Genomic DNA, 11,154 nt, shown 5'->3' on the forward strand with positions numbered 1-11,154 from the left:
CACCTGCTGGAGCAGGGCTGTGGCGTGGTGTCCCCTGGCACCACCAGGACCCTCTGGGACCCGTGCACCATCCACACACCCAGGACGGGTGCTTTCGTGGGGGGCTTTGACGGGGTTTTGCTCTGTCCTTCTCCATAAGGCACGCAGCCAGGAGCAATGGCGATGACAGCATGGGCCTCAGCTGGCCGGAGGTGAAACCCAGAGCCGCTCGGTCCCGCCTGAGTGCCGCTGCATGAGATCCCACGCTCCTCCAGCTCCCCTGGCCCCCGACACCCGATGATACAGCGAGCCATGGGCAGCGTCCGAGTCAACCGGTGAGTAGCCTTCATCTCAAGGACTGTTGCCGCAGCAGGTGGTCCGGGCAGCCTCATCTGGTCCCTCAGGCTCTACCTTCAGCCCATCTCTCGCTATATCCTTCTCAAAGTACCTGCCGGGGGCTTTCCCGCTCCAAGCCATGGCTCCTTTCTCTGGCTCCAATCTGAAACGCGCCATATGTGGGGGGAGATCTTGGCTCTCAGCAGGGTTGGCTGCTGCAGAGGAGAAGCAAAGTACCAATGCAGTGCTGGACACTTGCCCTGGCCCAGAAATTGCCAATTTCAGCAGGACTGCAGAAGCCCCGCGTCCCCTTTCCAATGAGATGAGGATGGCAGATGGTGCTGGAGCTGTTAGGCTGCCCTGAAGAAAACACCCTATTTAAGCACCGAGCACTTGGCACCAGGGTGATGGTGGCCATGCCGGAGGAATCCAGCAAACCTGTCAGCACGACGGGGTGGGAGGGAGGCACTGCCAGCCCAAGTGGTCCTGGGAGGCCACGGTGACAAGGGCAGAGTGGTCTCGGTGGGTCTGTGCACGCGGGGAGAGGCAGCTGAATCTCCTCAGGGCTCAGAGCATCTTCTGCCATCACGCCTTTAAGCAGCCTCTGCGACTTTAGGCCCAGCAGCACATAAGCACTCAGGAGCTGCCTTCTCCTGGCAGCGAGGAGAGGTGCAGCGGTGCCATCCGTGACGGAGGGGAGCAGGGAGGACAAAGGCTCCCCAGAGAGGGGAGTTTCTCCCAGGGAAACTGCCAGTGCTTTGGTTGTTGATCTCCAAATTACACCTTTGGCTTCGGATGCGGGATGCTGGGAGCCACGCTCGTTGCTGTGGCAACTGAATTGTCCTGAGCGCAGGGAAGTGTATAAACATTGTCACCAACGCACAATGGAGTCGGTGAGGAGAGCAGAGGAGGAACTAGCAACGCCCAGCCTTATATAACGCCGGGGCCAACATGTTGCTCCTCACGTCTCTCTCTGCCTGTCCCTTCTCTTCCAGGTACAGCATCGTCTCGACCGAAGAGGATGGACACAAGGTCTCCGCGCTGGGCAGCATGAACGGGCACAGCCGGAACGGGAAGGGCCATGCCCCCCGGCGGAAGCACCGCAACCGCTTCGTCAAGAAGAACGGCCAGTGCAACGTCTACTTCGCCAACCTGAGCAACAAGTCTCAGCGCTACATGGCCGACATCTTCACCACCTGCGTGGACACGCGCTGGCGGTACATGCTCATGATCTTCTCCGCCGCCTTCCTGGTCTCCTGGCTCTTCTTCGGCTTCCTCTTCTGGTGCATCGCTTTCTTCCACGGCGACCTCAACGCACCGGCGGTGGGAGGTGGCCCCTCTCTCCTCAAGCCCTGCATCATGCACGTGAACAGCTTCCTGGGGGCTTTTCTTTTCTCGGTGGAGACGCAGACAACCATCGGGTACGGCTTCCGCTGCGTGACTGAGGAGTGCCCGCTGGCCATCATGGCAGTCGTGGTCCAGTCCATCGTGGGCTGCGTTATTGACTCCTTCATGATTGGCACCATCATGGCCAAGATGGCCAGGCCCAAGAAGCGGGCCCAGACTCTCCTCTTCAGTCACCACGCGGTCATCTCCGTGCGGGATGGCAAACTGTGCCTCATGTGGCGAGTGGGCAACCTGAGGAGGAGCCACATTGTGGAGGCCCACGTCCGAGCCCAGCTCATCAAGCCCTACATGACAGAGGAAGGGGAATACCTACCCTTGGACCAGCGGGACCTCAATGTAGGCTATGATGTGGGCCTCGATCGTATATTTCTGGTCTCGCCCATTATTATTGTTCATGAGATCGATGAGGAGAGCCCGCTCTATGGGATTGGCAAGGAGGAGTTGGAGACGGAGAACTTTGAGATTGTTGTTATCCTGGAGGGGATGGTGGAAGCCACGGCCATGACCACGCAGGCACGAAGCTCTTACCTCGCGAGCGAAATCCTCTGGGGTCACCGTTTTGAACCAGTCGTGTTCGAGGAGAAGAACCACTACAAAGTGGATTATTCGCGCTTTCACAAGACCTACGAGGTAGCTGGCACACCTTGCTGCTCGGCCCGGGAGCTGCAAGAAAGCAAGATGACTATCCTACCTTCTCCTCCACCTCCCAGTGCCTTCTGCTACGAGAACGAGCTGGCTCTTGTCAGTCAAGACGAAGACGAAGACGATGATGAAGTGGGTGTGGCGTTAGGTGGCAGCACCAAGGAAGAGGGAGGTGTCATCCAGATGATGGATTTTGGAAGCCACCTGGACCTGGAGCGGCTCCAGGCAACTCTGCCCCTAGATACTATCTCGTACCGCAGGGAGTCAGCCATCTAACTCCTCCAACCTCCCCGTGCTACACCCGTTGCCCACCATCTCCTCCTTTGTTCTGCCCCCGTACGTAGCCGGATAAGTCCCTCGCCCACCAAAAAAAACCAAAACAACCCGCCCGTGACCACCTCTCAGCACCTGAGTACATCAAGGCCTGGAGCTGCTCTGATATACTCCCCATCCCGTGAAGTTATACCGCCTGGAAGAGGAGTGAGGATACACGATCCTTCCGGGGTGTGCAGCTTGTGCGAGGACCCGTTGCCTGCCCAGAGGCAGCAGAGGAGCACACCCGGTTTCTCATCTCTGGAGAGGCGACAGGAGTCCGTGCCCTCAACGGGCAGGCTGGGACCCCCGAAATTGTTTCTGCGGCTGAGACACTGACAGACTTTCTGGCCCCTCCCGACGTGGGCAGGCCCCGTGGCTATCACGATTGTCACGAGGAGAGGAGTGGTGATACCTAAGCCCTGACCAGACGAGGATGGACAGGAGAGTTTAGGACTCCTGGAGGGAGCGGGGAAGGCTCTGGAGGGAGGGGTTTGCTTGCATGTTTATTGCTTGTTGCACATGACTTTCTTTGTACATAAACCAGACGAAGAACCGAAATCCATATTCTTCCACTGAAAACGCCAAGCTAGGAGAGAAGGACGCTGCACGTAGCCCGCTCTGCGCTCTCCTCGGCTTTTGGCGCCCGTCACCTCCAGAAGCAGCTCGGCTCCACGGACTCAGACCCAGCTCTCCCGGCCCTCCCGAAACACGCGTCCTGCTGCTCCCCGAGACGCCTGGCAGGGGAGGCAGGGCCCTGTGCTTGCACGCCCGGACTGCTGCTGGCACGGCACGGCACGGCCGGCACGACAGACAAGTGACCTGAGTGGACAGCAGAACCTCTCCGTGCTCCTTCCACCTCCTCCGTTCTCCTCCCTGCTGCCATCAGCTGTAAAACTGAATTTGTAACTATTTATTTTTAATAAAGTCGAATATCCCAGGGGGAGGTTTGGAAGCGAAGGGGAGACCCCAAGGCTGCAGCCCGGTGTAGAGACTGATGAGTGCCGGTGTTTGCTGTTTGTATGGCAGTGGTGCCTCCAGGCTCCCTCGTTCTGGGCCTCTCTGGGAAAGACCTGCCATAAGAGGCTCCAAGAGTGTGCCTGGGGCTAGGATATGTTGCATACACCATGCGTGGAGGGAGGGATGCATTTGCATTAGATTTTCCGATAGGATGGGTCAAACAACCCTGCCTGCTTCGGAGATAAGAGGAGTTTTGCCCAAGAAAGGCTCAGGGGTGTGCTTGATGAAGAGGCAGAGATGTGCTCAACACTGCTCTAGATGTAAGGCTCAACATGCACACAAACAAGACAAAAACTCACCCATCCCCAAATTGCTAGGGACAAGTAAGAGCTGGGATACAGAAAGGGAGGGCATCAGCCACAGCTAGACCAAACATCATTTTTCTATCATTGCACAGAAGGCACAAAATCTTGGCGAGACGTTGCCTTTAGGAGCAGCAGGATCACTCATGTAATACTGTAAGACGATACGAGGATGGGAAGATAAATGGCTAGCTCAAGAAGACGCCCTGGGCACCTAACAGAGGTGCTATCAGGGAAATGGCTGAGGAAATGATGTCCCACTCCAGCCCTGACCTACAGAGCAGAAAGCCAGCATCTCGATAGCAGTTCAGGACTGGTGCAAGAAGCAAGAGCAGCCTTTGTTTCCCACACAGCCTCCTGGCTTTTCCCACCTACGGCTGGCCACCCAGCCTTGTTTCTCCGCGTGTGTCCCTGTCCCACCTCCCCTCCCCGCTGCTAATTACCAAAGCCCCTCCCTCCCTCCCTTCATTATTTATTTATTTCCCCCAGAGGGAATAAACAGGGGCTGGTATTGACCTGGCTTTCAATACAGCTTTCAGAGCCGGCCGCCTGTCGCTGGCCATGGCAGTGGAAACAAACTAATGGACCGAGAGGGAAGGACTCCGTGTGCGAGGACACGAGCACCCAGGACACGGTTCCCAAAAAGGAGGAACCCACGTGGCTGAACACAGCATCCTTTTGGGGGCAGGGAAGTGTTGGGGGGGTGATGATCCCCCAGCCTGGTCGCTCCTGGGAGCCCTGCTTTGTCAACGCACAGAGGTAGGTGCATCCTTCGTCCTCCTTGTGAGCCCCCAAATCACCAAGCACTCGTGCCCAGGGACACACGCATATGTCACACGTGGGCATAAACCACCCTACACCACAGCCGCACCCCACAAACACCCAGCCACGGGCTCACAAACCTCCTGCTACAGCAGCATTCACCGCAACCAGCGCCTCCGGGGTAGGCTCCTTCACACGGCCCACAAAAAGCCACCAGCAGAACCCCCCGTGGAGAGCTGTTTGCCCTAAGGAAGGCTTTTAAGGGGTCTGCAAACCAGCTCTCCGAGCCATTCACAGCCATAAATACAGCCAGGGTGCTGCTATGCGTGATGTACGGAGCGTTGCCGTTCAGGTAGGGGATGCTTTCTGCTCCTGTGCTCTCCAGAGAAGACACCTCTGTGTGCTCCCTCGCTCCTGATGGAGGGATCGTTTCTGCAGTGGCTCGTTGTTGAAAGCTATTCAAACCTCAGAAAGCTAAGGGGGAGAGGAAGGGCTTTTTCCCCTATGAATGAGATCCAGGCACTGGCTCAGATCCTGCACCCCATGACAGCTAACTGTGCCGCGCTGGCTCCTGCCAGCTCTCGGATGAACATTGTTGTTGTTTGAAATGACACTCGAGCAAACTTGTTTCATGCTTTATTTTTGGTGACACTTCCAGCCAACCCTTTTGAAAAGAGACCGTCGCTGGCACCTTTCAGCTCCCCCCAAAACTTGCTCAGCGAAACGTTTTTGATACACAACTGCGGCTAAAAATATTGTCAAGGAACACGATAATAGTTTCAAACAGGGAAAAAAAAATGGGTCTGGATATCCGTGACCGGGAAATCACGTTGAAAATGTTCTTGTTTCTGAACAAAACTGCTTTTTTTTTTTTTTTTTGCACCCAGCTCTGCTTCCGTTGTGTCCCGGAGCAGCTGCACGCGGGCTGGTGACCTCTGCGCTGCAAAATGCCTTTTCCTCTTCTTCCCAGGCCATTAAGGGCTCGCTCCTGGCCCTGCTAAGTCAATGGGAATTTTGCTATTGCCTGGGGTGAGTGCGGAGCTGGGCCCTAATGGAGCGCCACTATCGGAAACCCCCCGCGGCGAGAGGCCTGCGCTCAAGCTGGGGAGCTGGGACAGGGGAAAACGGGCTGAGCAGGAGGGGGAGAGGTGAAAGGGCAGTTTGTGGGGTCGGGGGGGAACTCAGCGCATCCCTTGGGGGGCACCCGGCAGGGTGGGCGCCCAGCAGCGGGGTGGGCAGGGGACCCTTGGGTGCAGCCGGCTGGGATTTGGGGTCCCTGAGCCAGGGGCGCTGCCCAGGCTGGGGGCGCAAAGCAGAGGAGCTGAGGTGGCAGCGAGGTGCCCAGCCCTTTTTGGGGGGGGGGTCTGCTGGGGGGTGCAGCCCTCCCAAACCCCCTGGTGCTCTGCGGGAGCCGGAGCGGGGATGCTGCGTGTCCTCAGAGCACCACCTAGGGATGGGAGCCAGCCTCGCACCCTGCCTCTCCCCGCTCCTCCAGCGGCTGCGGGGACACCCCTGAGGTGCAGGGGATGGGGTGCAGGGGATGGGGCTGTTCCCCTTCCCATCCTGCAGACAACGCCGGCTCTGGAAGGACAAGCAGCGGGGTGCCAGCGTTTTCCCAGCAAAGGTCAGGCTGGATGGGGACGGCTCTGTCAACTACCAGCTCTGCGAAACCTCAGCAGCTTTCACAGAGCACCCAGTGGCTTTGAATGCCATTCAGATGGACACCGACACTTTGAGTTCTTCTGCAGGCAAAGCCGTGCCAGCCCAGGGAGGTTGTGCAGAGAAAACCTGGGTTCAGAGTCAGGTCCCTCTGGCCACGGCCCTGCCACCTGCCTGTCCCTTCAGTTGTCACCTCTGCAAGCTGGCTGGTTGCAGATGCTCAACATTTCACTTTTTTTTTTTCCCCACATTTCCATTCCTCAGTCCCTTGGCCTGACACACGTACCTTATGGGGCAGCAGGGTAATGCTGCCTTTCCCCTGCCCCGGGCAGCTGTGAAACTGCATGATGGCGGAGAAATGCCCCGCTGGGACGTGTCCTGGCCAGCACGGTGGCTGGCACACACCTCGCAGGCCTTGCAGTGCCCTAGGAGCTCTTCTGGCAACCAACCTTTTCGTATCCCCTCGGGACATAAGGTAATGGTAGCCTGGCTTGCAAACTGTACGCAGTCTCTGCTCCTGGGTTTCTCCCAGTTTCTGAGAAAAGCAACAGGAGCAGAGCAGTCATCTCCTTACCTTTGAATACGTCCCCTCCAGAAGGGAGCATCCAGTGGGGACAACCCCTCTGCTCTCCGGGCAGCCGTAGCCCTAAGCACACAGACCCCAAGTGACAGGCTACCCAAATCAGGGCAGCGCGGGAAGAGGAAATGCGTGCTGCTAACTGCAGCGGGGTGATTTCACTGCCCTGGGGCCCACGAAGAAATGCAGAGATGGACACAAACACCGTCCTGAAATAGTCTGTCAGACACCGGACATTTGAGCTTTCAAAGCTTTTGGCCTCTGAAATGAGCGGGATTATTTTGGTGCCGTGCTATTTTGAAATAGCACGCCTTGAGACCTGGGGCCCGGTGCTATTAGGGTCCCCGGGCTGCGGTGCGGGGACGGAGTTGTTCGAATATCCCAGCGCTGCGGTCACCGAAATTGCCCAGCGACTCACCCCAGAGCACGAACCCCCCCGACCCTCGGCTGTCGCAGGGAGCCAGTCCCCAGCTGCCTCTGGCCCTCGGCCGCGTGGTGAGATGGCCTTTTGTTAATCGGTGCCCCGTGCCTGGCGCTCAGCCGGCGAGGACAGGCTGTCCCTTGCGGAGAACCCCCTTGCATAAGAATCGCGGAGGAGCCGCGCTGAGATGCTGAACTAATCCAGCGGGGCATGCCGGGAAGCTGCATTTTAAGCCATCCTCCCTGCCCTCCCGGCTCCCCGCATGTTGTTTATCTCTCCCGGCCCTCCCACAGCCGTACGTGAATTATCCTGACTGGGCAAGCTGGTTTCATAACCGCCTGGGCCTCCCCCCCACCCCCCGGCACGCATATACGTGGGACTGGCTCGTACACGGGAGGTTTTTTGGCCACCGTTTTTCGCCGCTGTGAATCACGAGCTCGGGTGAACGCCGTGCTCCCCCCCGCGGGTGGTATCTGAGTGGTTTTGCTCCCGTGGCAGGCATGTGCTGCCTCACCTCTGCCAAAAATGCCAAACGCAATCGGGCGCTGCGCATCACAGGACCAAAGGGCAACGCGGGATGAAAGGGACACCCGCCAGGCACCACCAAGAAGGGCTTGGCTCTGTCTTTTACCAAGACTCCCCACTGCTTTTTCACAGAGCTGCTCCCCAGCCAGGGTTTCCTTCTCCCCAGGTGCAGGGCTTTGCATTTGTCCCCGCTGAACTCACAGGGTTCCTGCAGGACCATCCCTCCAGCCTGTATCCCTGGTAGTACTGGTGGTAGGGGGCTGGTTGGACCTTTCCAACCTTAATGATTCCCTGATTTTTGGTCCTCCTTCCAATGCAGTGTCACCTGCAGGCTTGGTGTCTTCTCCATGGGCTGCTCATCCTCTCACCAGAGGCTAAAAGAAGATAAAAAACCCACCCTCAGAGCTGTATGCTCAGAGCCAGCCCTCCAGGATGATGCGACGGGGCTGCCCCAGCCCATGGCTCTGCCACGGGGCAAAACCCAAGCAGAGAGAGGGACAAATTCAACCCCTTTTCTCCCAAAAAAAGACAAGCTTGGAGGATGAGCTTACACACCTTCAAACAAGGTGCTGCAGACTCAGCCCTGAGCCCTGCTTCTGCCCTGTCCCTCAGTCCTCTGCTACGTCTGCCCTGGCCTAACACAGCCCCAGGGGTGCACCTCAATATTCCTATTTGTTTGTTTTCTTTTTATCCACCTGGTCATTTTTTTGTTCTACTTTTTTTAAACAAAGCAAGGCGGCGTGGGTGGCTGACAGAAGCTGGGAATACCACAAGGATAAAAAAAGGTGAGGTATATGGAAAAAACCAATAAAGGCCCTTAATTATAGGTGTGGTCGGGAGCAGCTCCTATTATTAACGCTGCCGACACTTCCCCTTTTTCAGACCCTGTTTTCACTAGCTTATAACTTTGTCAAAGCTTCTCCAACTGAGCAGAAACTTTCAGTTGCCAGCGATGGCCTCAGCTTGGATTGGGCCCGTTTATTGAGTTTTTCTGGAAACATTGACAACCCAGGAGGGGTTTTGGAGCCCAGGAGCATTGGGCAGCGCAGTGGGGATGGGGAGAGCAGGAACCAGAGCATTTGTGGGGGGCTTGGTGGCAGGTGGGACTGGGGACGGAGCCGTGTCAGCTTGTGCTGCTGGGACCACAGGCTTCTCCAGCACCTCTGCAAGAGGCCATGATTCCCAAGGCTTTCTGGTGCTGTGATGCTCCAGAAACATCCTCGTGAATTTGAGTTATGATAGACTCTTTAATTACACGGCCACAGATTTATTTTCCACAGGACACCCGCCGCACGCAGGTTGGACGGTGCTCGGGATGAGTCGGGACTGTGTCATGCAGGAGCCTCCTTGCAGAGCCTCAGCATCATTTTTTATTTTATTTATTTTTTTTTTATTTTTGCAAAAGTGTGAAGGAAAAGGAGTGACTCATTGCTGAGACGGTTGTGTGCTGGCCTGGATCCCTGCCCCGCCGCGGATTTCCTACCTGATGCTGAGCGAGTCACTCACAGCAACCTTTTTGGAGGTAGCTATTAGCTATGTTTTATTTATTTTGGCGTTTTGCTTTGTTTTTGGCCTCGTGCTATCCTGGGATCCTGGTGTCTCATTTGCGGGAGTATTTATTGCTCCCTGCTGTGTGTGAATTGGGACTTGACTGTACAAAAGGCTACAAAATGCAAAGCGCTCTGGCAAGGTTCACCACTCAGATCAGCGTCCCCACATTGCAGGCTACTTCTGACCTTACATCAGGGAACATTGGGTCTTCTCTGAAATGCTGCTCTTTTGCTTGGTGTGAGTATTGGGAAGGCAAATCCCTGATTATTTGGGAAGCACTGCGAAATCAAAGTCTGTGTCCTGTGAAAAGACCCCGTGAACACTAATCATTGTTTTTAGAGTAGGGGCTGACTATCCTGGAGTTAATAAACTGTGAGTTAACGCTTTGAACAACAAGGAGAAAACAGAATACCAGACAGCTGATCCTCAAATGATCACCAGCCAGCCTGGGCAGGGATCCCGGGACAAGAAATGCATGTGGTCTTATACAACCTGGACCGTAATCCATATCCTTCCTATTTCGGCCCATTTCGGGTCTGAGGATTGTGCTGCGCTAGCGCTGCCCTCGCATAGCATTTCGAGCGTGATCAAGTAAATCTTGTGGTCCTCGTGACACACTGCTAACCCCGTGCCTCCGTTACAGCGAGGGCAGGAGGGCAGCCGAGCTGTGGCCCCAGGGCAAGCTAGCACAGGAGGCGGCCAGATTTCTGCTGGGTTTATCAGTGTCAGATGAGCAGAGGTGGCCCCGGCCCGGTGGGAAGTCACCTCAGGGACTCTTGGGCTGCCAGGAGGTCTGCTCTGCTGGATGCATCAAGCTGTGTGTGCTTGCCTCCTCTTGAATGCCAGGTGTTTGCTCTCACTTCAGATTTCTTGCTTCTGCTGGCCCTGTAGAGGTAGAATATCAGCACAAATTCAGTTTTCTCTGCACTTCCACTCGTTCCTCACACTTCCCCAGCGTGTGAAGACACGGCTGTGGTCTTTGAAGCAGCACGTCCCTCCCTAGATAGCAGACGAAATGTGAATCTGCTCACTGCGGAGCAGGCAGAGCTGCCAAACGCGACCTGGCAGCGCTCTGAGGTCTGCCGGGTCACCGGAGCTCAGCTTTCCCTTGGGAGGGCTTCAGTTTACCCCTGAGATTTGCTAGGTGCTATGAAGTCAGCTCCCTGGTCATGGAAAATCATATACGGGGACTGGGAGGCCACCCAGCAGTGACACCGCGAATAAAGGGGGCAGCTCCGGCCTTTCTTCTCCTTTCCTACCCTAGGAATGGAGTGGCCAGCAGAGGTGATGCTGGTTGGGTTCCCACTGAGATAAATCCCCCTTGGATACACCAGCCAGCGAGTGCCTTTCTGACCGCTCCTGGTGCTCAGCAGAGCGGGGCAGGGTCTCAACACTCAACCCTTGACCCATCACCATGGGTTCCCCCCACAGCACTGCAGTGCGAGCACCGGGGGCTACCCGAGGACCTTCCCAAGAGAATAGGACAGCCCTGACGGAGATGGGGTCCCCATGGGCTGCTCCAGGCATCCCCCAAACCAGCAGCCCCTGGCCCGGGCTCCCCAGGACAAATCCCTCCAGAAGATGAGGTGTAGCCTGGCAGTGCTGGAGAAAAGGTGGGTGTTATTAGACCACGTGGCTAGCCCGGCTACCAGCACGAAAAA

The 11,154-nt window shown here is 56.6% G+C and overlaps 1 protein-coding gene across 1 annotated transcript; it reads left to right on the forward strand.

Moving 5' to 3' along the window:
- Positions 1–262: 262 nt before the first annotated feature.
- Positions 263–3,411, forward strand: KCNJ4 (potassium inwardly rectifying channel subfamily J member 4). The gene is made up of 2 exons (XM_032197908.1): positions 263–314; positions 1,311–3,411. The coding sequence occupies exons 1-2, from the start codon at positions 277–279 to the stop codon at positions 2,638–2,640; spliced, it is 1,368 nt and encodes a 455-aa protein (XP_032053799.1). The 5' UTR covers positions 263–276; the 3' UTR covers positions 2,641–3,411.
- The last annotated feature ends 7,743 nt before the right edge of the window (positions 3,412–11,154 follow it).

This window comes from Aythya fuligula, chromosome 1 (assembly GCF_009819795.1).
Source record: "Aythya fuligula isolate bAytFul2 chromosome 1, bAytFul2.pri, whole genome shotgun sequence".
Lineage (NCBI taxonomy): Eukaryota > Metazoa > Chordata > Aves > Anseriformes > Anatidae > Aythya > Aythya fuligula.

Bases quoted from the DNA above. Each gene is read 5' to 3' on its own strand.
- KCNJ4 (XM_032197908.1), top strand. From the start codon at position 277: ATGATACAGCGAGCCATGGGCAGCGTCCGAGTCAACCG. The intron at 315-1,310 runs GTGAGTAGCCTT...CTTCTCTTCCAG, and splicing joins GGCAGCGTCCGAGTCAACCG to GTACAGCATCGTCTCGACCG.